We start from the raw sequence: 27,445 nt of genomic DNA on the forward strand, positions 1-27,445 counted from the left end.
TTCCAGGACTATATTAAATAGCAATGGTGAGGGTGAGCATCCTTGTCTGGTTCTAAATCTTAGGGTAATTGCTTCCAGATTTTCTCCATTCAATAGGACTCTGGTTGTGGGTTTGTCATAAATGGCCTTGATTATGTTGAGCAAACCCAATTTGCTTAAGGTTTTCATCATGAAAGGATGTTTTATTTCATAAAATGCTTTCTTTGCATTATTGAGATAACCATATGGTTTTTGTTCTTCAGTTTGTTAATGTGATGTATTACATTTATTAATTTGTGAATGTGAACCATCCCTGCATATCAGGTACAGATCCTGCTTGGTCTCAGTGAATGATCTTTCTGATATGTTGCTGGATTTGATTAGCTACTATTTTGTCGAGGATTTTTGTATCTATGTTCATCAGGGATATCAGTCTATAGTTCTCTTTCTCTGTTGTATCTTTTTCAGGTTTAGGAATTAAGGTGACACAGGCTTCAAAGAAGGAGTTTGGGAGGATTCCCTCCCTTTCAATTGTTTTTTTTTTTTTTTGAATAGTTTGAAAATAATTCAAATTAGTTCTTTTTTTTTTAGATTTATTTATTTACTTGAAAGTCAGAGTTACACAGAGAGAGGAGAGGCAGAGAGAGAGAGAGAGAGAGAAAGAGAGAGAGAGAGGTCTTCCATCCAATGGTTCACTCCCCAGTTGGCTGCAACAACTGGAGCTGTGCCAATCCAAAGCCAGGAGCCAGGAGTGTCTTCTGGGTCTCCTACATGGGTGCAGGGGCCCAAGGACTTGGGCCATCTTCTACTGCTTTCCCAGGCCAAAGCATAAAGCTGGAAGGGAAATGGAGCAGCTGGGACTCGAACAAGCGCCCATATGGAATGCTGGCACTGCAGGTGGCGGCTTTACCCGCTATGCCACAGTGCTGGCCCCAGTTCTTTACTTTTTTTTTTTTTAAAGATTTTTATTTATTTATTTGAGAGGTAAAGTTACAGACAGTGAGAAAGAAGTCTCCCTTCCATTGGGTCACTCCCCAAACAGTTGCAATGGCCAGAGCTGCGCTGATCTGAAGTCAGGAGCCAGGAGCTTCTTCCCAGTCTCCCACGTGGGTGCAGGGGTCCAAGTATCCGGGCCATCTTCTACTGCTTTCTCAGGCCATAGCAGAGAGCTGAGTTGGAAAAGGAGCAGCAGGGACTAGAACCAGTGCTCATAAGGAATGCTGGCGCTGCAGGTGAGGATTAGTCTATGGCACCAGAGCACCAGCCCTGAGGCATCTGCATTGACTTGTAAGCCTCTTCATGTCACTCTTAGTGACTTACTCTTAACCTAGTCAGATGAATAAATTTTGAAGAATAACCAAAAGTTATTTAAAGGTGGCATAAGAAATGTAGAATATAATTAATCTAGCCGGCGCCGTGGCTCATTAGGCTAATCCTCCACCTTGCGGCGCCGGCACACCGGGTTCTAGTCCCGGTTGGGGCGCCGGATTCTGTCCCGGTTGCCCCTCTTCCAGGCCAGCTCTCTGCTATGGCCAGGGAGTGCAGTGGAGGATGGCCCAGGTGCTTGGGCCCTGCACCCCATGGGAGACCAGGAAAAGCACCTGGCTCCTGGCTCCTGCCAAGATCAGCGCGGTGCGCCGGCTGCAGCGGCGGCCATTGGAGGGTGAACCAGCGGCAAAGGAAGACCTTTCTCTCTCTGTCTCTCTCTCACTGTCCACTCTGCCTGTCAAAAAAAAAAAAAAAAAAAAAAAAAAAAAAAAAAAAAAAAAAAAAAAAAAAGAATATAATTAATCTGACTCATACTAATCATGTGCAGGAGCTTAGTCATAATGTGCTGAAAATTAATCATATATTTATGACATTTTAATTTGATTGGAAACATGATGTATTAAAATAAAGGCATTGTGTGCACAGGACCTTTTCTCTAATGAAAAGTTAAAGGATGGCCAGCGCCACGGTTCAATAGGCTAATCCTCCACCTAGTGGCACCAGCACACCGGGTTCTAGTCCCGGTCGGGGCGCTGGATTCTGTCCCGGTTGCCCCTCTTCCAGGCCAGCTCTCTGCTGTGGCCAGGGAGTGCAGTGGAGGATGGCCCAAGTGCTTGGGCCCTGCACCCCATGGGAGACCAGGAGAAGCACTTGGCTCCAGGCTTTGGATCAGTGCGGTGCGCCAGCCATGGCGGCCATTGGAGGGTGAACCAACGGCAAAAGGAAGACCTTTCTCTCTGTGTCTCTCTCACTATCCACTCTGCCTGTCAAAAAAAAAGTTAAAGGTATTTAAAATTTCATTTACAGTTATTCTCAAACCTCTGGTATTTACATTTATGGGAAAAATATTCAATTTTTATTTCAATCTACAAAATAAAAGTTACAGCAAACTTAGCTAGGCTTTTATTTGAAGGTGTGCTTCATCTGGATGGTCAGTCTGGATTGTTCATAGTGGGAACGGAAGGTACCCTTCATAGGATGGGTGTCTAAACTATGGATAGGTTGATATAACCTATATTTAGCTGCATGGAATATGTGTAAAAACAGTATTCAGCAATAGGGGGACTGGAGACCCTGATCTCATCTCTCCATTTATCACCTGCCACTACATAAACCCCATCTTTTTTTTTTTTGTACAAAGATACTTACTATTCTTATAGATTCCAAGTAATCACAAAATTCAAATTTGAAAGAGATTTAATGGCAAACTTGAAGAAAACATCTATTTCAGTAATATCCTTCAAAGTCAATTATCCAATGTCTGCTTGGGGAGCTACTCTTTGGAAGTTAACCTTGTGGAATACAAATTTAGAATTAGGTAGACCTGAGTTAAAAATCATCAGATATGTGACTTTGGCCAATTAGTTAATGTATCACACACTCTGTTTCCTCATAGAAGTGCATGTTTTTCAGGATGTTTCTGAATATTAACTGAGATAATGACAGCAAGATACGGTAGCCAGAACGCAGTAGGCACAAATGTGTTAATCACTATGGCAATCTTTTTTTACTATTGATAACTCAAATAGGAAGATTATTTGCTCTTTTTTTTAAATAAACTGATTTTTTAATTCCATGTTCTATTAACTTCTTTTTTTAAGATTTATTTGTTTATTTGAAAGGCAGAGTTAGAGAGGCAGAGGCAAAGAGAGAGAGAGAGAAAGAAAATCTTCTATCCACAGGTTCACTCCCCAATTATGAATGAGCCAATGGAAAGTCTCTCTCTGTTTTGGTCTCTGTGTCAAATAGATAAAAATAAATATATTTTAAAAAATCATATGTTGGGCACCAGTTCTAGTCCTGGCTGCTCCACTTCTGATCCAGCTCTCTGCTATGGCCTGGGATAGCGGTGGAAGATTCCCAAGTCCTTGGGCCCCTGCACCCACATGGGAGACCCGAAAGTCGCTCCTGGCTCCTGGCTCCTGGCTCCTGGCTTTGGGTTGGCACAGCTCCGGTTGCTGCAGCCAACTGGGAAGTGAACCATTGGATGGAAGACCTCTCTCTCTCTGCCTCTCCTCTCTCTGTGTAACTCTGACTCTCAAGTAAAAAATAAATAAATCTTAAAAAAAAGTCATATGTAGCTATATTGTCTTTTGTTGAGGTGGTTTGAGTATCGATGAGGTACAAAAGTGAGGAATAAAGAATGGCCTCAGGGTGCGGTGGGCTAAGATTCTGTCTGCAGTGCTGGCTTCCCATATGGGCGCCAGTTTGCATCCTTGCTACTCCGCTTCTGATCCAGCTCTCCACTTATGGCCTGGAGAAGCAGCAGAGGATGGCCAGAGTGCTTGGGCCCCTGTACCCTTGTAGGAGACCTGGAAGAAGCTTCTGGTTCCTGGCTTTGGATCTGCCAGGTCTGGCTGTTGTGCCCTTTTGGGGGAGTGAACCAGCATATGGAAGCTCTCTCTCTGCCTCTCCTTCTCTCTCTGTAACTCTGCCTCTCAAATAAATAAATAAATAAATAAAATCTTTAAAAAAAAGAATGTTCTCTTCCCTCAATTGCTAATCAATAAATATTTTTCGAGTTCTGGAGATAACCATACAGAGGCTCACGATGGAGTTACTTAGGATCCCACAGCAGAAAACAAAGAGCACAGAGGAGCAGCTTCCGAAGGCATAAAATTTAAACTTTGCCTTCCCTGCTATGGTAGGGAAGAGAGATTTGGAAAGTATAAATCTAAAATGTGAGTTTTGCAAAAATAATCCTCTTAGGATGTGGAACCAAGAAATCGTTCTATCAGCCAAAAATGATGGGGTGAACATGCTAGGAGCAAGTTTTTCTTAGGTGGGTTGGTCCACAAGCAACTATATTTGCATGTGGACACACACAGATTTCACTTCTGCTGCCAAGTTCAAAGCACAAAGTACAGCAAAGACTTCCCTAAATGCTGGTTCCTCTTTTCCTTTCCTTCCTATTTCTTTCAGCCTTTGAGTTCCCACCTCTATTGCATTTGCATAGCCGTACTTAGTGAGTTCACATTGCGCTGGTCCTGAGGATTGAGCTGCCTGGCTGTGTGGTCTGAATGACTCCACACTGTGGGTTTGGTTCTCCTGTGACTTCTCAGGGTCACTCGCTACTATGGTGCCTCTGCTCTCACCTAGCTGAGTGCTAGGAAGTCGACCATTTACCAACATTTTGGTTCTCATTTAGAAGATATTTTAAGGAAGGCAAGAGATATTTTCTGAAGAAAGCAGAATATCTCTTCTCAATATGACTTCAGAAATCACTTATGCCGAAGTGAGGTTCAACAGAGGACCTACAGCCTCAGGCATCCACCCTGGCTCTCTTGCAGGTAAAAACCATTTTTTCAATAGCTGGAGTTAATTATGAAGTAAAGAATGAAGGGAAGGCTTAGAAACCAGGTGAAAGTTAGTTGCTTGCTCTCTGTGACACATGGGAGTCTTGGAAGATTGGGCTGTATGTAGAGAGGGATTAAGGAGCTAGGTAGTTATATAGTAAGCAAGAAGAAACTCCACAATGCTGTCTGTAGCCCCAGCTTTGCTGAGATGTGAGAAACCAGTGACAGTCCTTAGCTATAGAGAGTGCTTTGGTGTTGAGAAGTTTTACTCGGTTTTCTGAGGTTCAATGAGCTGGGAGTCAAAAGACTGGGGACAATTTCTGAAACCATCAGCCCAGATGCAAGGGACTACTGATGAATTAATGGGTATCTATTTATTTCCTTTTTTTTTCTCTCCAAAAGTATTTATTTTCATCTTCTTGAAAGGGAGAGAGGGAGGGAGGGAGGGGGTGAGAGAGAGAGAAAGAGAGAGGTCTCTTCCATCTGCTGGTTCACTCTCCAAACACCCACAACAACCAGGGCTGAGCCAGAACAAATTCAGGAGCTAGGAATTCCATCTGGGCCTCCCACATGGGTGGCAGGGGTCCAGACACTGGAACCATCACCTGCTGCCTCCGGATATGCGTTAGCAGGAAGCTTGATTGGAAGTGGAGTAGCTGGGACTTGAAGAGGCACTCCAGTACAGGATGAGAGCATTGCAAGCAGTGGCTAACCTCCTGTGACACAACACCTACCCCATAAGATCTATTTCCTTTTTATTTATTTGTTTATTCAGAAATCAAAGTTGCAAAGAGAGAGAGAGAGAGAGAGAGAGAGAGATGAATATAGAGAGATGAATATACATGTATATTCATCTAAAAGTTGCAGAGAAAGATATGAATATATATTTATTTATATATTCTATTCATATATATGAATTTATTCATATATATATATATATATTCTATCTCCTTCTTTACTCCCCAGATAGCCACAATGTCCAGGGCTGGGCCAGGCGGAAGCCGGGAGCCAGGAGCCCCATACAGGTCTCCCTTTTGGGTGGCAGGGGCCCAAACACTTCTGGCCATTTTCTACTGCTTTTCCCAGGCCACCAGCATGGAGCTGGATCAGAAGAAGGGGAGCATCCAGGACAGCAGTGGGGGCTGCCCTATGGGGAGGTGCAGGTGGTGGCTCCACCCACTATGGGACAACATCAGTCCCAGGACCTATGTCTTAATCAGTTGAAGGCGAAGACTTTGGATGGAGAGTGATGAGGGTGCATTTGTTAGCAGAAGCTGAAGTGCAACAAAAGAAAGACCATTGCAAAAGAAAGGCAAGATAGTTTTACAATGAAAATTCTTTAAATTTTCAGGGAAGGTTTTCTGAAATCAGAAAATCTATTGTATGGTGTATCTTTGAGACAGCCCAGGTAAGTTTGGGAGTAGATGAAAGGTAATTTGTATGGTGTGTGTGATATCTCAATAGCATGGAAGAGAAAAAGGCGCATGGATAGACAGTGCAAGAAGCTATGGGGGTCGCGGAGTCAGGGTTGCTCATGTTCTCCAGAACTCCTCTGTGGGGGAGTGGAGAACATTTAGAAAATTACTTTCCCTCTGAAAAACTTTATATAAAGCCTTATACTATACTTATTTCTCTACACTATAGAAATAGTTGACCAGAGGTACATAAAAATTCAAAGTATGCTTCATCTTATCACCTAGAGAAAAACATTATTTGCATTTCAGTGTATGTCCTGCCACATTTAAATACCCATCAATGTGTATGTGTATTTTCCTAAAAATAAAATCATATAATACCAAGGATCAATATCATATATGTACATCCTATAATGCCAAGGACAATATATTTTAATGTTTTTAAAGATTCATTCTATTTATTTGAAAGACAGAGTTACAGAGAGAGGTAGAGACAGAGAGAAAGGTCTTACATCCGCTGGTTCACTGCCCAGATGGCCACAACGGCCAGAGCTGCGCTGATCCGAAGCCAGCAGCCAGGAGCCTCCTCAGGGTCTCCCACGTGGGTGCAGGGGCCCGAGTCGGGGCTGTCTTCTACTGCTTTCCCAGGCCATAGCAGAGAGCTGGATTGGAAGAGGAGCAGCCGGGACTAGAACCGAGCCCATATGGCATGCTGGGGCTTCAGGCCAGGGCATTAACCCACTGCTCCACAGAGCCAGCCCCTAATATATTTTAATTTTAAGAAAATGATTCCTAACCATGAAATGGGTGGCTAAAAAGACTGATTTTATCCTAATGATAAGATGTGTTGAAGGGTAGTTATGAAGATTTACCTGCTATAGCAGGAAAAAGTCTGGAAGATTATTTAAATATATAATGAAAAACAATATGGAAGCACAATAAAGGGTGTTACAGAAGAAAATATGATGGCATGAAAATGTTCATGATATACTGTACAAGAAAATAATAAGTGAGATATCAGTACTTATGGTGTGTCAATTGTATGGAAAATGTGGATATATGTGAATACACTTTAAACATTGATAAAAGTATATATACCAACAATATTAACATTATTCTCAATGACAGCAGCTTGTGCTTTTATTTGTCTTCTAAACTTTCTCTACAATGAACACTGTTATTTCCTTCCTATTCCTATATATTTTATTAATTATTATTTCAAATGTCATCCTTTCAGTAACTGAGTGTCGTCCAAGAAAAGGGAAAAGAGGAAGAGGAGGAGGAAAAGGAAAAAAGGATAGAATCTGTTAATTGCAAAACTAATTTATTTCTCTTTCAGCTCCCAAACAGAGTACCGCCCCTCACAAAAGTAATCTTGATCTTCCCAAGCTCTTCCTCATCTCATTGCTGATACTGTTCCTGCTGTTGGCAATCACATTCCTCATCACTTTCATTAGTAAGTATGCCAGTTGAATCAGCAGGTAAAAACAGCTTCATGAAGAGAAGGTATCCATTAGAAACTGACATTAAATAATGGTTTTATCTAGAATTCTGAAAAAGAATTTTTTTCTGGGCAGACATAATTCATGGGCATCCACAGAGAACTTTGTTCTTTATTTGGAGTTTGTTACTCTGAAAAAGGAATGAAATCTATATTTTCAATATAATTTGGAGAGTATCTGTGTGTATGCACGTTAGTGTTAAGAATGAATCCGTGACGTATTATTGCTATACTAGACAATGTGTAAGTGAAAGCAAATCTATGTTTCCTTGGTAGCATTTATAAGGGCAATCCTATTTGAGTATACAGATGATTATATCTTGGAATAAGCAGGTATACAACAAAGATAAGGGAAGAAACATTCCAAGAAATGTACATTTTTCTTATTTCTGTCCTGCCAAAGATAGTGTGAGGTCTTAAAACCAATTTAGCCAATGGGTGAGTTCCTGCATATTTGTGGCTTTCAGAATTTATAAAATTTAAAAAGATCTAAAATCAAGTATACACTTGGGGATAGTTTGCATTTACTACTTTGGTCATCCCACAAGTAGTAATGACCACCATCTGTTTGCCACATACTGTGCCAGACAGAGGCCAGATAGAGCCCCAGGCACTGGTCTCAAGAAATCGGTAGTATAGACAAATAACCAATTGTTACGACATTGTATGGTAAGGGTCATGCAGGTGAAAGGTAGGAACAGGAGGCTGAGCTTAGCTTTCTGGGAAAAGTGACATCTAGAACTATAATTACCAAGAATGACACAGAGGCAAGAGAGAGGATGGAAAAAATTTGGAGAAATGTCAGTGTGCATGACTGGACCACTGGTGCTAACTGGAGAACTAAGAAATAAAGTGGTAGCTGGGAGAAATAAGCAAGGCTCAGGTCCATGAAGAGTGTTGTGTGCCATTAACAAAAGTTCAGATCTTTTCTTCTAAAGGTTATCTTTATCAATTATCTTTTGCTGCATTATCAACCAACATAAAACAGTGAATTAAAACCATAACTATTTAGCTAATGATTCTGTGACTTGGCAATTTAGAGTGTCCTCAGCGGGGAGGTTGGCTCTACCAACCAATGTAGCTGGGTACCAGCAGCCGGCAAGCAGACTCTGTAGCAGGCGATGATGGATGGGACAACAGGAGTTACCTGGCAACATTTCTGTTATCATTCATCAGGCTAACTTGGGTTTGTTCGCATGGTGACTTGTGGACTTCCAAGACAAAGCAGAAGTAAAACTCATGAAGTCTCAGCTTGGAAATAGTATAGAGTTGCTTCTGCACGTTCTAATAGTTAAAGGAGACCTCAAAGGCAGCTTGGATTCAAGTGGTAGAGAAGAAGAGTACATTTTCCCTTTGGAGAAGTGTCAAGTTATATTGCAAAGGAGAGTTGATACCGGGAGGGCTGACAATTCTGGACGTTTTTGCAATGTGTCACAGTAGAGAGAGTCACCGAAGAATTTTAAGCAAAGAATTCACATAATTAAATTTGGTTTATAGAAATATGCTTTGATTTATGGAGGTGTAGAAAATGGCTATATGAGACAAAACTGGAGGCAAAGGAAAAACTTAGAAGGCTAATTCATTAATCCGGTTGAGAAATCGTCAGAGCCTGATCTAAAGCTTATGTTAGTGGAGAAAGATAAGAGGAGATTGCATTGAATTGTAAAAGAGGATATGAGAAATAAGGGCCCCAGATAAGTAAAGATGATTCCAATACTCTAGGTAAGTTCAGCAATCATGAAAGTTTTCAAAGAAGTGGACAGTGTAGGATGAGTACCGGGTTTGGGCTTGTTGGGTTTTACATGACTGTGGGAACCTCAAATGGACACATGTAGTGGGAAACATGCTAGTTTGCATTTCAACATAGAGGTCTGAGCTTTGGAAGTCATTTATTTGTAGGAAGCAGGTGATACCATGGGAATCCGTAATATTACTCAGGAAGGGGATTTAACAAGAGACGGAGAGAATAGGGTTGGGACTCTGGCACCGTTATATTATAAAAGAAGTGAATGGATGTAGAAGAGCTTATGAAACAGTATAAGAAACAGCAGCAAGAAATGTGAGGTGGGGGCTGGCTCTGTGGCATAGTAGGTAAAGCCACCGCCTACAGTGCCAGCATTCCGTACGGGCACTGGTTCGGGATCTGGCTGCTCCACTTCCGATCCAGCTCTCTGCTAAGGCCTAGGAAAGCACTAGAAGATGGCTGAAGTTCTTGGGCCCCTGCACTCCTGTGGGAGACTTGGAAGAAACTCCTGGCTCCTGGCTTCAGATAAGCACAGCTCCAGCCATTGCAGCCGTCTGGGGAGTGAAACAATGCGTGGAAGTCTCTCTCTCTCTCTCTCTCTTTCTGTAACTCTGACTTTCAAATAAATAAATAAATCTTTAAAAAAAAGAAATGTGAGGTGAAAACATGAAAGATGGGATCCCGGGGGTTAAGGATTAGGTAGTGCAAGAAGTGAAATAAGAAGATGACTAATAAGTGGCCCTAAGTTGTGCTGATTGTTAGTCCATTTTCTATTGCTCTAACAGAATTCCTGAGACTAGATGTTTTAGAAAGAATAGAAATTTGTGCTAGCTCTTGGTGCTGGAATGTGGGAAGTCCCGAAGCCCGAAGTTGACATTTGCTTAGTTTTTTGGTGAGGGCCTTATTGATGCTCTCTAACGTGGTGGAAGGCAAGAGAGTGAGTGAGGGTGTGCACAGGGTGTGCATTCTAACAACCCACACTCCCAGGAACTCACTCACTCCTGAGAGAAAGCTGTTAATCCCTCTTAGCAATCAATCACAGAGCCACTTAAATTGCCTTATGAGTTTTGGAGGGGACCAAGCATGACAGCAATGATCCATGGAAGTGGTGGCTTTAATGAAGCAGTAGAAGGAAAGCCACAATGTGTTGGATCAAGGAGCAAATGGGAGGTAAGGAAGACAAAAAGAAAATTCAGTTTCTATAGGGAGAGTGGGCTAGTTTTAATTTTTTAAAAAATTTATTGATTTCTATTTTACTTGGGGAAAGAAAGAGAGAGAGAGAGAGAGAGAGAGAGAGAGAGAGAGAGAGAGAGAGAACCTTTCATCTGCTGGCTCATTTCCAAAATACTTGCAACAGCCAAGCCAGGACCCAAAACTCAGTTCAGGTCTCCCTTGTAGGTAGCAAGAACCCAAGTACTTGAGCCTTCACTCGCTGCCTCTCAGAGTGTGCATGCCCAGGGAGTTGGATTAGAAGAAGAGTGGGGACTTGAATCAAACATTCCCATTTGGTATGGGACTTGAATCAAGCTTCCCAAGTGGCGACTTCACTGCGAAATCAAATGCCCACCTTGGGTTAGTTTTAAACTGGGAGAGACATGAGAGTTTTGCTGCACTGAAGAGTAACAGCCAATTAGTATGGATGCAGTACAGAAGAGGTGTGTGTCCTGTCCTCTTGATCAATACTGGGTGCTTCTGAAATTCTCCATTTTCCAAAGTCATCCAAAATAGTGTGGAATTAGCTCATCTCATTCTTTTTTTTAAGATTTATTTATTTATTTGAAAGAGTTACAGAGAGAGAGAAGAGGCAGAGAGAGAGAGAGAGAGAGAGAGAGAGAGAGAAAGTAGTCTTCCATCTGCTGGTTCACTCCCCAGTTGGCTGCAATCGATCCAAAGCCAGGAGCCTGAAGCTTCTTCCAGGTCTCCCACACCGGTGCAGGGGCCCAAGGACTTGGGCCATCTTCTACTGCTTTCCCAGGCCACAGCAGAGAGTTGGATTGGAAGTGGAGTGGTGAGAACACAAATCGCTGCCCATATGGGATACTGGTGCTTCAGGCCAGGGCGTTAACCCGCTGTGCCACAGCGCTGGCCTGCTAACCTCATTCTTCAGCACAAACCTTAAATTACCTTTCACCTCCCCTAAACTGTAGTCTTCATATGCAGTATACCTTAGGTACTCAAGGAGAATGTGGGTCAGCTTCTTTGCCTTCTGTGTGATGGAACTGCCTTGTCAACCTTTGCTTTGGAGATATCTACAGTTTCCAAAGCAGGAGGATTAGGAGTCCATTGGCTGTGGGTGTTGGGGACTCTTTTCCAGTCGGATCCATCTACTTAAGTGTGGCCATGTATAGACTTTTGTTTCTATAATGACTGTAAGGAAATAACAATAACAGCGAAGTCACAACACTGTCAACAAAGTGAATGATCTTTATTTTCTTTTCCAGTTTTCTTTCAAAAATATTCTCAGCTTCTTGAAGAAAAAAAATCTTTGAAAGAATTAAATCACACAGCATTGGAGTGTATGAAAAACAATTTTAAAGGTAAAAATTAATGTACCTGCAATTCAATTGCTGACTATACAGAGTGTGTAAGGATCCCAAATTAATATTTCCCGTTAGACTGCTAGGTAGGTCATACTGAGAAGTGGAGTCTTATGATCATTTTAAGCTACAAGTGTGTAATTGCATAAGACCTAAAATTCCTATATGTACATCTTAATTTGTCTATACAAGGAAATAGACTTAATTGTGGAAAAGAGCACATTACTTTTTAGATTTTTTTTCAGCATTCACTTTGTGATTTTGGTGTATACACTTGCTCATTTTCTCACATATTAGTTACATGTGATTAAAATGGTAATGGTAGTTTTATTATGAATACAAATTATTAAGACATGAAATAAATGAATTATTTTTAAAAACAGTAGTATATTTACAGAAAAACTCAGGCACTAATACAGAAAGATCTCATTCATCCTCACCTTGCACATTGTCTTCTGTTATTGACAGATTACATAAATGTTGTACCTTTATTAAAATCAGTGTATCAATATTGATATGCAAATATTATCATCTGTTAAGGTTCATAATGTATTCAGACTTCCTAGGCTTTCATCAAATTTGTTTTCTTTTTAGAGAGGCAGATAGAGAGAGAGAAAGAGAGAGAGAGAGAGAGATTGTCTGTCTACTGATTCACACTTCACATGCACACAGCAGCTATGCCCATGCCAGGAGCTGGAAACTCAATACAGGCATCAGGGATCCATGTACTTGAGCTGTCAGCTGCTGCCTCCTAGGGTGCACATTGGCAAGAAGTTGGAATGGGGAGCAGAGCCAGGACTTGAACCCAGGCACTCGATATGTGATGCAGTCTCTCAAGCAACATCTTAACCACTGCACCAAATGCCTGCTTCCCTGTCAATGTTCCTTTTCTGTGCCAGGATCCAATCTAGGGCACCTCAGCTTGCTGAGGTGTCACTGTTTTTTAGGCTTGTCTGGCTGTGATGGCTTGAAAGAACAGTGGTAAGGTCCAGCATAGGGTGTCCCTCTCTTAAAATTTGTCTGGATTTTTCTAATGATTATATTGGGCTTTGGGAGCAAAATCACAAATGTTAGATATTATTTTCTTCACTTCATATCAATGGTATATACTATCAAAATGGTTTTTTATTACCTGATCACTTGGGTAAGGCAATGTTTGTCAGGTTTCTCCTCTGGGAAGTACACTCCTTTTCTCCCCTTTTCCAGTCTATATTCTTTGGAAGGAGTACTCTCAAGGATTGAAAAATTATGTTGTGGGGCCGGCGCTGTGGCGTAGCAGGTAAAGCCACTGCCTTCAGTGCCAGCATCCCATATGGGTGCCGGTTTGAGTCCCAGCTGCTCTACTTCCAATCCAGCTTTCTGCTATGGCCTGGGAAAGCAGTGGAGGATGGCCCAAGCCCTTGGGCCCCTGCACCCACATAGGAGACCTGAAAGAAGCTCCCGACTCCTGGCTTTGGATAGGCATAGCTCTGGCCATTGCGGCCATCTGGGGAGTGAACCAGCGGATGGAAGACCGATCTCTCTCTCTCTCTCTCTGCCTCTCCTTCTTTCTCTGTGTAACTCTGACTTTCAAGTAAAATAAAAAAATCTTTTTTTTTAAAGGAAAAGTTATGTTGCTTGTCCGTTAGGATGGAATATTTTATTGGTCACGGTTCTTCAGAGAAACAGAACAAGTATAACATATATAAAGATATTTAAGGAGTTGACTCATGCAATTGTGTTTTTTTCAAGTCCCCACTTAACTTTTTTCTTTTAAAGATTTGTTTTATTTTTATTTGAAAGGCAGAGTTGGGGGGGGGGAGAGAGAGAGAGAGGGAGAGATCTTCCATCCAGTAGTTCTCGCCCGAAATGGCCACAACATCCAATGCTGGGCCAGGCTGAAGCCAGGAGCAGCGAGCTCCATTCATGTCTCCCAGTCATCCTCTGCTGATTTTCCAGGTGCATTAGCAGGGAGATGGGTCAGAACTGGAGCAGCTGGAACTCAAGCAGGTTCTCATATGGGATGTTATTGTACAGTGGCCCAACAGTGCCAGACAAATTCTAACAGGAACACCCTATACTGTACCTTACCACTGTTCTTTCAAACCATCAAAGCAATAACTGTGCCACAATGCTGATCCCTTTAAAAATTTTTTTGAAGTTTAACAGACATATTAACTGTAAACTTTATGAAATATTATGCAATGTTTCATTGTGTAATGTCTAATCAGGGTAAGTATATTTATCCTTTCAAGCATTTAGCATTTCTTTATAGCAAAAACATCTTAAAGTCCCATCTTCCAGGTTTTTTTTTTTTTTTTTGACAGGCAGAGTTAGATAGTGAGAGAAAGAGACAGAAAGGTCTTCCTTTTGCCGTTGGTTCACCCCCCAAGTGGCCGCTACGGCCGGCACGTTGTGGCCGGCGCACTGCGCTGATCCGAAGGCAGCAGCCAGGTGCTTCTCCTGGTCTCCCATAGGGTGCAGGGCCCAAGGACTTGGGCCATCCTCCCCTGCCTTCCCGGGCCACAGCAGAGAGCTGGACTGGAAGAGAAGCAACCAGGACAGAATCCGGCACCCCAACCAAGACTAGAACCTGGTGTGCCGGCGCCGCAGGCGGAGGATTAGCCTAGTGAGCCACGGCACCGGCCACCAGGTTTTTCAAATAGAGAAATATACAGTAAATTAGCATTATATTCACCCTACTATGGAGGGAGGGGTTGGGATAGGTTGATGGACGGGTACCAGTTTATAACTAGACAGAAGGAAGAAGTTCTGGGCTTCTAGTAGTCTTCAAAATTTGATGGTGGCAATCAGCAGGCTAGAACTGGTGCCTATATGGGGTGCTGGCACTGAAGGGGGCAGCCTTACCCACTACGCCACAGCACAAACCCTGCAACATAATTTTTCAATCCTTGAGAGTACTCCTTCCAAAAAATATAGACTTGTAGTTGAGATCGAAGGCAGTCTGTTGGAGAATTCCCTCTTTCCCTGGAAGGCCATCCTTTTGTTATAATTGGATCTTTAACTGACAAAGCTCACTTAATTATGAAGGGCAATCAGCTTTATTCAAAGTTCACCAATTTAAATTTAAATTTTATCCAAAAAAGCCTGAAATAAATATCTAGAACATTTGACCATATCACACAAAATTGATTATTATGAGTATTTATGTAATTTTTAAAAAAATGCTTGTGCCTATGAGATTTATCTTTTCTATACCATTTATTTAGTTAATAAGTCATTTATTTACATCTGCAGGTACTCATGATGGTTTTTTTATATTCAGTACTACTTTGTTAGTTTTGTCATTGCTGATTTGGTCACTGATAGCTCATTATCTTGACTCCTGTGCTCCTTTGACATATGTTTTAGCCGACTTCTCATTAAAAAAAATGATTTATGTGGCTGGTGCTATTGCACAGTGGGTAAAGCAACTTGCCCGCAGCAGCAACATTCCATATGGGTGCTTGTTTGAATCCCAGCTGCTCCACTTCCGATCCAGCTTCCTGCTAATGCACCTATGAAAGCAGCAGCAGATGGCCCAAGTCTTTGGTCTCCCACATGTGAGACTCAGAAGAAGCTCCTGGCTCCTGGCATCAGTCTGGCCTAACTCCAGCTGTTGTGGCCATTTGGGGAGTGAACCAGTGGATGGAAGATCTCTCTTCACTTTCTAACCCTGAAAAGTAGAGTAACAGAGAGACAGGGAGAGACAGACACGGAGAAAGAGATCCTCCATACATTAGTTCATTCATTAAATGGCCCCAAAGAGCCTGAAACTCCATCTGGTCTCCCACGTGGGTGGCATGGGCCCACGTACTTGAACCATTCTCTGCTGCTTTCCCAGCTGCATTAGCAGGGACTTGGATCGCAAGTAGAGCAATAGGGATGTGAACCAGCCCTCTGACATGGGATGTTGGCATTGCAAGTGGCAGCTTAACCCACTGTGCCACAACTCTGGCCCCCAGCTGACTCTTCTTGAATCCAGTGCAGCAGGAGAAAGCAAGCCTTGTCTCATTATTCCCTGCTACAGGTACACTTGGCTTTCTCGACACCTGAGGGTTGGGGGCTCCTTATGAAATCCAGGTGAAGAATGAGAGTTTCAGCTTCCACATGGTTTCCTTTTGGCCCTAATTTTAATAATTCATACTCTTTGTAAAATGATTTTCTTCTATTGCACTTATATGCCCTTCTTCCCAATACAGAGAAAGTCTGGAGCTGCTGCCCAAAGAATTGGAAGCCATTTAGTTCCAACTGCTACTTGATTTCTACTGAGTCCAAATCTTGGTATGAGAGTAAGCACCACTGTTCTACAATGGAGGCCCATCTGCTGGTGATCAGCAGCAAGGACGAGCAGGTACTTTCTGTGAGATAACGAGCTGTGGCCCCCACCTGGTTTTTGTACATCTTTCTTGGCTAAGAAGGAGGTTTTTATGAGTTTTGAGACACTGGTGCATTGGCAGGCAGAAGACTTTCAGTCACAGATAGGAAAGGATCCCCAAGCCTTCACAGTCCATGACTTCTTCCTACTTTAGAAATTATGGGACTAAAAATACAACATACGAAGGTTGGGTAGAAGGATGCAAATGTTTCCATGTGAAGTATCAGTTTATCTCAAGGTGCACTTGTTTTCACAAATTATTAACTACCCGAGAAAGGGTGCAAATTGAATAGGAAATAAAGGTAAATCATGAGTCACATCCAATAACCAGGAATGAAATCAAAGAATCTTTCAAGTAATGAAAAGTGCTTAAATGTTCAAAAATTTTCTTCCTGCACAACTTAGAGGAATGCTGCCCCTTAGTGGAGAAGTGAGTCTGAGACAAGGATCCATTATGAGGATAGAGAGGCTGCGGGAGACTCTGAGGGGTTTTAGGAAGGGCAGGAGAAGGAAGTGTGGCCTGTTCTGGATCTACTTTTTCCCATCATGTAGCCAAGACCAGAGAAACATGGAGTCAGTGGTCCCCATCTAAGCTGGAGCAAATGCTGGGTGATTTCAGAACTTTAGCTCCTGAACCCAAATGTCCTCTCAACCCTGGTGTCGAGTATGTTCCCTCTGAAGAAATGAAGGAAAACATACTGAACACTGTCACTGGATTTAATATAATAATTTCAATATTATCCAGTGACTACATGATTGCTAACAGATCCAAGGAAAAACACAGGAACAGACAATTTCTCAAAAGCGTAGAAAAGGATGTGATGCCTGTTAGTTGAAGTTTCCTTCAAATAAAAATAATTCTAAAGCTTAAATAGAGTGAGTGTTATGTTTCCCGGAAATTCACCAGGTTATACTGAGAGGTCTAAATGGGTCTGGGACCCCCAGGAAACTAAATTGACTAAAATTTTTGTCTGCCCCATTGACAACAAAAGGTGTGCTTAAGAGTGTAGACAGTAAAGAGTCAAACTTGAAACAAAACGAGGAAAAAAAAATCTCAGTGACTCATCCCCTCAGTGAGCCCTATAAAAAAATCAACACCCAGATGAAGATACTGTAGAAGCCAAGGAGCACGAGGTAAAAAGACTCAGGTTTGACAAAGAAGAGGAAGTGAGGGAGGCAGCCAATAAGACAACTTCTGGTGAGAGTTCTTCAGTGAGGGTAGAAGGAATAGAAGTCCCCTCCTCCTCTCAGGATAAAGACAAAGAAAGTGGCTATACCAAACAGAAGAGGATGAAGAGGAAGAAGAGTCTTCGATGATATTAGGAGAAAGGATCCCAGGAAGAAAAAAATCAAGAACAAGAATCTGATGATGTCTTAACTGTGAATGAAGAGACTTCAGAGGAAAATAATTAAATGGAGGGGTCTGATGTGTCTCAACCTGAGAAAGACCTACGTTGTGAAGGCCAGTGAAAACCTAGGCCCTGATTTAGTGGTTCTGAAGCAGAAGAATTGGTAGGCTCTGGCTCCAGTGAAACCAGAGATTCTCTCAGAGTCACTCATGGAAAATGATGACAAAGCCACAGAAGTCACAGAGGGTTCAGTTTGGAAACAGGTTCATGTGGCATTTTACATACATTCTGATTTTACACTGGATAAGCCTTTCATGTAACCAAATGGATCTTTAGTTTTACAACAGGAGCAGCTTATAACATAAAGTACTTTAAGGATAACTCCCAAAAGAGTCGTTCAGGTAAGAACCATGAAAATCAGCTCCTCCCAGTCCTGCCTACTACTGACTTTTTAGGGGGCGTGTCTGGTCAGATCAGTGCTTTGTGTATTTCACTTTTCAAATTTTAGCATTAGATTTTTTCTTTTGACAGGCAGAGTGGACAGTGAGAGAGAGAGAGACACAGAGAGAAAGGTCTTCCTTTTTCCATTGGTTCACTCCTTGATGGCCGCTGCGGCCGGTGCACCGTGCTGATCTGAAGCCAGGAGCCAGGTGCTTCTCCTGGTCTCCCATGCGAGTGCAGAGCTCAAGGACTTGGGCCATCCTCCACTGCACTCCCTGGCCACAGCAGAGAGCTGGACTGGAAGAGGGACAACCGGGACAGAATCTGGCGCCCCGACAGGGACTAGAACCCGGGGTGCCGGCGCCGCAGGTGGAGGATTAGCCTAGTGAGCTGCAGCGCCGGCCAGCATTAGATGTTTTAAACTGGAAGACAGTAATTACAATTCTGAGAACCTTTTGGGGGATTATCACATTTAGTTTATCCATATACAAGAAAGCTTTTTAGTCCAACAGCTCTAGCAGTTTGCATATTTGGTCAGTTTCAATATTTTCATATGTGCACTGTAGGATTTCATGCTGGCTTCCAGATCTTCTTGTTTGGCTTTGTACAATGGAACTCCAAGTCATATATGGCAGCATATCTATCTATCTATCCATCCATCCATGTATCTATCTATCCATCTATCCATTATTCTAAGAAGGGAAATGTTATGTTTTTCTGTTGCTATAAGAATGAATACAGTGGTTACTTTTCTATTGGTAATGATAAAATTCACCCTTTTTCAGAAGACATTTGCTTTCTCTTCTGAGTAATTAAAATAAAATCTGGCCCTTGTGAAGCCCTGGAAATCTTAAGAGTGTTGAAATGCCAGGTGGAACACATTCCAGGAAATCTGTTTACTGAAATACTTTTGTATTCTTCTGAGGTGCCTGAGAAAAAGATTTCATTATTTTTAAGAAGATGTACTTTATCTTGGAAACTGTGTTCAGACAGTAGCTGACTGTTTTGTAGAATTAATGCTTATGAGGCTGATATGAGACCGTATCAGAAGATCCAAGCAGATTCCTTGATGCTTGACTTGCTTTTCCTGACCACAGTAAATATAGTATGTTTCTTTCTTAAAAGATTTATTTATTTATTTATTTATTTATTTATTTATGTTGCCAGGCAGAGATAGACAGTGAGAGAGAGAGAGAGAGAGAGAGAGAGAGAGAGACAAAGAGTTATAGACAGTGAGAGAGAGACAGAGAGAAAGGTCTTCCGTTGGTTCACTCCCCTAATGGCCGCTATGGCCGGTGCTGCACTGATCTGAAACCAGGAGCTGGGTACTTCCTCCTGGTCTCCCATGCGGGTGCAGGGATCCAAGCACCCGGGCCATCCTCCTCTGCCCTCTCAGGCCACAGCAGAGAGCTGGACTGGAAGAGGAGCAACTGGGACTAGTACCCGGTGCCCCAACCGGTACTAGAACCCGGGGTGCTGGCACTGCCAAGTGAGGATTAGCCAAGTGAGCCACGGTGCCGGCCTCATTTATTTATTTTGAAAGTCAGATTTATATATATTGAAAAATATATATATATAGAGAGAGACACAGAGAGAGAGAGAGGCAGAGAGAGACGTTCCACTTGCTGCTTCAATCCCCAGACAGCTGCAATGGCTGCAGCTGGGCCAAGCTGAAGCCAGGAGCCAGGAGCTTCTTCTGGGTCTCCCATGTGGGTTCAGGGGCCAAGCACTTGGCCTATCTTCCACTACTTACCCAGGCCATTAGCAGGGAGCTGGATCGGAAGCGGAACAGCCAGGACTCGAACCAGTGCCCATATGGGGTGTTGACATCACAGGCAGAAGCTTTGCTCACTATGCTGACCCTCCATGTTTCTTTCTAAGTAATTCTAGACTATTCAAAGGTCAATAGAACAAAGTACCACTGTATTGGAAGAATTAGAATATTGCTTTAGTTATGTACTTGAGCTAAATGACTGAAGCTTTGTAGGTGCATAGACATCAACTTAATTTATATGACATTTTAAAGTGAATTAATAATTTGAACCTGATTCTTTGACAGCCAGTGTGATATTTTTCAAATAAACATAAAGCACAGTAATTAGAATCAATATTTTCAAATTCACACATTTGAAATCATGCAAGCTGCAACTTTTCTTCCAGAATTACCAGCTGCCAAATTTATACCTGTTTCTTCAGCTGTACTTTTTGGTATTTAGAATCTTAAAATTTCTGTTAAGAAGATTTTATAGAATATAGTGTGTTCACTCCCTTTGTGAAATGGCATATGACTGCATAATTTGGTGTGTAAACTGAATGCTTGGGATTTCAAAATAGTATTCACACAAAGCAATAAATATTAATGCTATAAAAATAGCTGAGTTCAAGCTGTTCTCTAAAGGCTATGGCTTCTTTCTTCTCTTCCTTCAGGATTTCATCATCCAGAATCTAAAAAATACCCTTGCTTATTACGTGGGACTGTCAGATCCAGAGGGTCAGAGACATTGGCAATGGGTTGATGAAACACCATACAATGCAAATGTCACGTGAGTACAGAAAGGAATCCTGGGTCCTAGATCATGCCTTGGGCTTAGGTATCCTAGCTATCTGCCTTGAAAATGAAAGAGCTCACTCTTTTCTTGCTCTTGGTTATAGGGTTAAATAATTTTATTATCTCATTTAATTATTACAAGAGCCCTATTAGACACATATTATTCTTTTCCCCTCTACAGTGGTGAAAAAATTGAGTTTTAAGGATTTGGACAATTGAACTAAGGTCGTTCAACAATGTCAATGACAGTCCTCAAATACAGATTATATTTCTTTGTAAAGATTTATTTATTTGTTTGGAAGTTGGAGTTACACACAGAGAGAAGGAGAAGCAGAGAGAGAGAGGTCTTCCATCTGCTGGCTCACTCCCCAACTGGCTACAACAGCTGGAGCTATGCCGATCCAAAGCCAGGAGCCAGAAGCTTCCTCCAGGTCTCCCACATGGATGCAGGGGCCCAAGGACTTGGGCCATCTTCTGGGGCTATCCCAGGCCATAGCAGAGAGCTGGATCAGAAATGGAGTAGCTGGGACTCGAACCAGCACCTATATGGGATGCCAGCACTGCAAGTAGCAGCTTTACCTACTACGTCACAGCATCAGCCCCTCTCAAATCCAGATTCTACTGTGTTTTCCTAAAACATTATTTATTTGAAAGGCAGACACCCTCCCCCACCCCAACACACAGAGCACTCTAACCTGCTGGTTCACTCTCCAAATGCCCACAATAGCAGAAACTGCCAAACTCTCTCTTTTTAAAGATTTATTTACTTATTTGAAGCACAGAGTTACAGAGACAGAGAGAGGAAGAGACATACAAACACACACTCACATGCACACACAGATCTTTCAACCTTTGGTTCACTCCTCAAATGGTCGCAGTTTCATCCAAGTCTCCCATGTGGGTAGCAGGAGCTCAAGCACTTGGGCCATTGTCCACTGCTTTTCTCAGGTGCATTAGCAGGGAGCTAGCTTGGAAGTGGAGCAGGGGCTTAATATGGCGTTCATATAGGATGCTGGTGTCATAGGCATTGCCTTAACCCACTCTGCCACAGAGTTGGCCCTGGGCTGAACTCTCAATCCAGGTTTCCCACTTGGGTGGCAGGAACCTAACTATTTGAGTCATCACAACTGCCTCCCACTGTCTGCATTAGAGAGCTGGAGTTGAGCCAGAGTGGAGTTTCATACCTCAGCTTTCCGATATGGGTCACAGATAGCATCGTAACTGGCCAAGTACCTGCCCCTCTGCTATGCTTTTAACCATTATGTATGTCTGAATATAATAACACTTCATGCTAATTGAGATGACAGTTATTAATATTTTTCCTAAAGTAATAACACCATATTTTGAGAATCATATTTCATTTATGAAATTCTTTTAAATTAAAACTCAAATAGTTTAGCATCTTTGATTTTTGTATCTACTGTGTGATATATAAAGTAATATTACTGTAGTCCTCAATTTTTAGATAAGAAAACTGAGAATCAGGGGAATTAAATTACTTGCCCAAGATAACAGGGATGGTAGAGGATCACAAGTTTTAACTAGTTCCTCAGACTGCAAAAGCAGAATATTAAAAAAAGGGAGAAAAACCTATATTGATACGTGGAGCCAGGGTGAAATCTTTCCATCTATGTGGATCAACAGTCCTCTGAGAATAGGATATAGAGATGGACGAATAGGAAATAGCCTCTGAGACACCTTCTGGGGGGATATTTAAATCGGTAGATTGAGGGAATATGCAGTGATGTGGGCACAGTTTTCAGAGGAAGTGCCAGAAGGACAGGTAGAGGAAAAACTGCCTGAGACATGGGGGAGGGTGATTCGGGCATATCTGACCTTGACTTCCACAGAGCTCAATACCAGTGTCCTGCTCCCTTATTGTCTCTTACCCTTTTCACAGCACTGCTTGAAGAAATATTCTTTTTCTCCGGTTTAGATTCTGGCATGCAGGTGAACCCAGTGATCGGAACGAACGTTGTGTTATTCTAAATTATCGTCGGCCACTTGCCACATGGGGCTGGAATGATATCAGATGTGTTCAGAATCAAATGTCAGTTTGTGAGATGATGAAGATCTACTTATGAACTGAACATTCTCCATGGACATGTGGTTGGATTGGCATCCACCATTATAGAGTTGGCTAATGAGCTGTTTTATTTATGAGTAAGGGATACTCATAAAATTTTATGCATGTAGTAAATTATTCCATTTAGGAGATAATTGGTCCACAAATTTGTTTCTTTATTTTTTTAAAAAAGATTTATTTATTTATTTGGAAGTCAGAGTTACACAGAGAAGGAGAGGTAGAGAGAGAGAGAAAGGGAGGTCTTCCATCTGCTGGTTCACTCCCCAATCAGCCTTAATGGTTGGAGCTTCACTTATTCAAAGACAGGAGCCAGGAGCTCCATCTGGGTCTCCCATGCAGGTGCAGGGGCCCAAGGACTTGGGCCATCTTTTACTGCTTTCCCAGGCCATAACAGAGAGCTGGATCGGAAGTGGAGCAGCTGGGACTCAAACCGGTGCCCATATGGGATGCCGGCACTGCATGCAGCAACTTTACCCACTATGCCACAGCATCAGCCCCTTTTTATTCTTAGTAAAATAAACATTTATTGAGCATTTTCCATATGCCAGAGATGATGATGGAGACTCCTTTTGGGTACCGATGGAGGGAATGTGAGCCTATGTCTTAATTTCTGTTTACTTGCTGGGGGATGTTATTCGCTGCTGTGATTGTATGATTGGCTCTTCCACTTGTCTCACCGTTCTCTTTTTCCCCTCCAAGCTTTATTGATGTATTTGACAAATGAAATTGTATATATTTAAGATGTACAAAATGATTATTTGATATGCTTGTAAATGCTTGTGTATTTTATGAAATGATTATCTTAATCAAGTTTACACATCTATTACTTTAGCTAGGTACCAATTTTTGGGTGTATAGTAAGAACATTTAAAGTGTACTCCTTATGCAAACTTAAGAGATACAGTTCAGTGTGATTAGTTGTACTCACTATATAGTACACATGTGTCAGATCTCTGGAACTTAATTATCTTAAAACTGAAAACTTGTACCCCTGACCCATTTCTCCCACCCCCAACCTTTGGCAATCATTTTTCTATGCTCTGCTTCTATGAATGTGACTTTTTAAAAAAGATTTATTTTATTTATTTGAAAGACAGAGTTACAGAGAGAGGTAGAGACTTCCATCTGCTGGTTCACTTCCCAGATGGCCACAACAGCTGGAGCTGCACTGATCCAAAGCCAGGAGACAGACGCTTCCTCCAGGTCTCCCACGCAGATGCAGGGGCCCAAGGACTTGGGCCATCTTCTACTGCTTTCCCAGGCCATAGCAGAGAGCTGGAACAGAAGAGGAGCAGCCGGGACTAGAACCGGTGCCCATATGGGATGCCAGTGCTTCAGGCCAGTGCTTTAACCCGCTGTGCCACAGGGCCAGCCCCTGAATGTGACTCTTTTAGATTCACATACAAGTAGAATCATGAAGTATTTATCAATCTCTACCTGACTTATATCACTTAGCAGAATATTCTCCAGATTCATGTTTGTTGTCACAAGTTATCCTTTTCTGTGGGTAAGATTCAAATATATAACTCTCTTTATCTCATCACGCATCAACAGACACTGAGGTGGCTTCTGCATCCTCACTCTTGTGAAGAATACTGCAGTGTACATGGGAGTGCAGATGTGTCTTCGAGACAGTGGTTTTAGTTTCTTTGCCTATATATCCAGAACTTGGGTCACTGGATATAGTAGTCCTATTTTTAGATATAATGACTGTGCCAATTTACATTCCCACCAGGAGTGCATAGGGGTTCCCTTTTACCCACATCCTTGCCAGCACCATTTAGATCTAACATCCTAACAGGTGTGAGATGATGTTTCATTATAATTTTCATTTGCATTTTCCTGCTGATTATCATGTTGAGCACTTTTTCATTTATCTGTTGGATATTTGCATGTCTTCTCCGGAAAAAATGTCTTTCCTTATCCTTTGTCCATTTTTAAATAGAATTTTTTCTTATTCAGTTGTGTTATTTTGGACTAATTAATCCCTTACCAGATATATGGATTATAAATATTTTCTCTCATTCTGTAGGCTGACTTTTCATTTCGTTGGTTGTTTCCATTTTGTGTAGATGTCTTTTAGTCCCATTTGTCTGTGCTTGCTTTTGTTGCAGATACTTCAGTCATGTCCAAAAAAATCATTGCCCAGACCAATGCCAAGTGAATTTTCCACATGTTTCTTTCTGGGAGTTTTATAAGTCTCTTCTCAAGGTTAAGTCTTTAATCCATTTCAAGTTCTTTTCATTTGGAAGACAGAGAGAAACAGAAAGAGAAATAATGAGATAGATGGAGAGAGAACACGTTCCTATCTCCTGTTCACTCCCCACATGCCCACAATGGGCACAGCTGAGTGGAAATGCAGCCAGGAGCCAGGAACACCTTCCAGGTCTGTGAGGATCCAGATACTGAACCATCACCTGTTGCCTTACAGGGGTGCATCAGCAGGAAGCTGAAAATGGGAGCTAGAACTCAACCCCAGGTGTTCTTACACAGGATAATGGTGTCCCAGCTGGCAGCTTAAGCACCAGGCAAAACATTTACTCCTGAAGTTTTTATTATTTTATTCTTTATTTATATAAAGGGAACAAATTTCATGTATTTCATTGTACAGTGTTAAGAGAATAGTAATATTTCATATCTCATTTTACTGTGTGGTATAAGATCAGAGTTCAAGTTCATTCTTTCTCACATGGATATCCAGTTTTTTCAACATCATTTATTGAGAAGATTTTCTTTTTTCATAAATATTTATTTATTTATTTGAAAGTCAGAGTTACATAGAGAGAGAAAGAGAGGCAGAGAGAGAGAGAAAGAGAGGTCTTCCATCTGCTGGTTCACTCCCCAATTGGCTTCAATGGCCGGAGCTGAGCCAATCCAAAGCCAGGAGCCAGGAGCTTCTTCCAGGTCTCCCACATGGGTGCAAGGGCCCAAGAACTTGAGCCATCCTCCACTGCTTTTTCAGGCCATATCAGAGAGCTGGATCAGAAGTAGAGCAGCCGGGTTTCGAATAGGTGCCCATATGGGATGCTGGCACTGCAGGAGGCATCTTAACCCGCTAAGCCACAGCGCTGGCCCTCAGAAGATTTTCTTTATGTATTCTAGGGCCTCTTGTCAGGTATTCATTGAGAGGACATGCGTATTTTTATTTCTGGACTCTGGCTTTTATTTCATTGGTATATGAGTCTGGATCTATACTAGTACCATGTTAGTTTGATTACTATAGCTATACACACACACACACACACACATTAAAATTGGGAATGTATGCCTCCAGGTTTGCATTTTATCAATATTGATTTGGCTACTAAGGGTCTTTTGTGGTTTCATTCAAACTTTATTTTTTATTTTTTTTACACTTTTATTTAGTAGATATAAATTTCCAAAGTACAGTTCATGGATTACAATGGCTTTTTCCCCCCATAACTTCCCACTCACCCACAACCCTCCCATCTCCCGCTCCCTCTCCCATTCCATTCATACCAAGATTCATTCTTGATTATCTTTATATACAGAAGATCAATTTAGTATATATTAAGTAAAGATTTCATCAGTTTGCCCCCACACGGAACACAAATTGCCAAATACTGTTTGAGCACTAGTCATATCATTAATTCACATTGAACTACACATTAAGGACAGAGATCCTACATGGGGAGTAAGTGCACAGTGACTCCTGTTGTTGACTTAACAAATTGACACTCTTGTTTAAGGCATCAGGAATCTCCCCAGGCTCTAGTCATGAGTTGCCAAGGCCATGGAAGCCCCCTGAGCTTGCTGACTTTGATTTTATTTTGACAAGGCCATAGTCAAAGTGGAAGTTCTCTCCTCCCTTCAGAGAAAGGTATCTCCTTTGATGGCCTGTTCTTTCCACTGGGATCTTACTCGCAGAGATCTTTCATTTAGGTCCTTTTTTTTCCAGAGTGTCTTGGCTTTCCATGCCTGAACTACTCTCATGGGCTCTTCAGCCAGATCCAAATGCCTCAAGGGCTGATTCTGAGGCCAGAGTGCTGTTTAGGACAACTGCCATTCTATGAGTCTGCTCTGTATCCCACTTCCCATGATGGATTGTTCTCTCCCTTTTTAATCTATCAGTTAGTATTAGCAGACACTAGTCTTGTTTATGTGATCCCTTTGACTCTTAGACCTATCATTATAGTTTATTGTGACCTGAAATTGATCACTTGGACTAGTGAGGTGGCATTGGTACATGCCACCTTGATGGGACTGTATTGGAATCCCCTGGCACATTTCTAACTCCACCACTTGGGGCAAGTCAGCTTGAGCATGTCCCAAATTGTACATCCCCTCCCTCTCTTATTCCCACTCTTATATTTAACAGAGATCACTTTTCAGTTAAATTTAAACACCTAAGAATAATTGTGTGTTAATTACATAGCTCAACCAATGGTATTAAGTAGAACAAACAAAAATACTAAAAGGGATATAGTATTAAATTGTAAATCAACAGTGATGATAAGGGCTGATCAAGTTATTGTTGCTCATAGTGTCCATTTCACTTCATCAGGTTTCCTTTTTGATGCTCAGTTAGTTGTCACCAATCAGGGTGAACATATGATATTTGTCCTTCTGGGACTGGCTTATTTCACTCAGCATGATGTTTTCCAGATTCCTCCATTTTGTTGCAAATGACCAGATTTCACTGTTTTTTTTTTTTTTTTTTTTTACTGCTGTATAGTATTCTAT

The 27,445-nt window shown here is 41.8% G+C and overlaps 1 protein-coding gene and 1 pseudogene across 4 annotated transcripts in view; both read left to right on the forward strand.

Annotated features, from left to right (window-relative positions):
- The first annotated feature begins 4,411 nt into the window (after positions 1-4,411).
- LOC100344565 (C-type lectin domain family 4 member A) overlaps positions 4,412-27,445 on the forward strand; it is a 43,917-nt gene continuing 20,883 nt past the window's right edge. The window contains exons 1-7 of one of the 4 annotated variants that reach the window (XR_016212961.1): positions 4,413-4,757; positions 7,518-7,634; positions 11,865-11,960; positions 16,142-16,293; positions 18,003-18,067; positions 20,535-20,650; positions 22,592-24,770. Coding sequence is in view for 3 of the 4 variants with exons in the window: in XM_002712758.6 (XP_002712804.1) it covers positions 4,676-4,757; positions 7,518-7,634; positions 11,865-11,960; positions 16,142-16,293; positions 20,535-20,650; positions 22,592-22,739 (711 nt within the window). In the remaining variant the exon portion in view is untranslated. Of the gene's footprint in view, positions 4,758-7,517; positions 7,635-11,864; positions 11,961-16,141; positions 16,294-18,002; positions 18,068-20,534; positions 20,651-22,555; positions 24,771-27,445 lie in introns of those variants that run through there. The other 3 variants (XM_051850144.3, XM_002712758.6, XM_008259783.5) reach the window with 3 other exon arrangements.
- Positions 16,794-17,917, forward strand: LOC127492048 (serine/threonine-protein phosphatase 4 regulatory subunit 2 pseudogene; annotated as a pseudogene).

Source organism: Oryctolagus cuniculus, chromosome 9 (genome assembly GCF_051225735.1).
Source record: "Oryctolagus cuniculus isolate XC-2025 breed Fujian yellow rabbit chromosome 9, ASM5122573v1, whole genome shotgun sequence".
Taxonomy (NCBI): Eukaryota; Metazoa; Chordata; class Mammalia; order Lagomorpha; family Leporidae; genus Oryctolagus; species Oryctolagus cuniculus.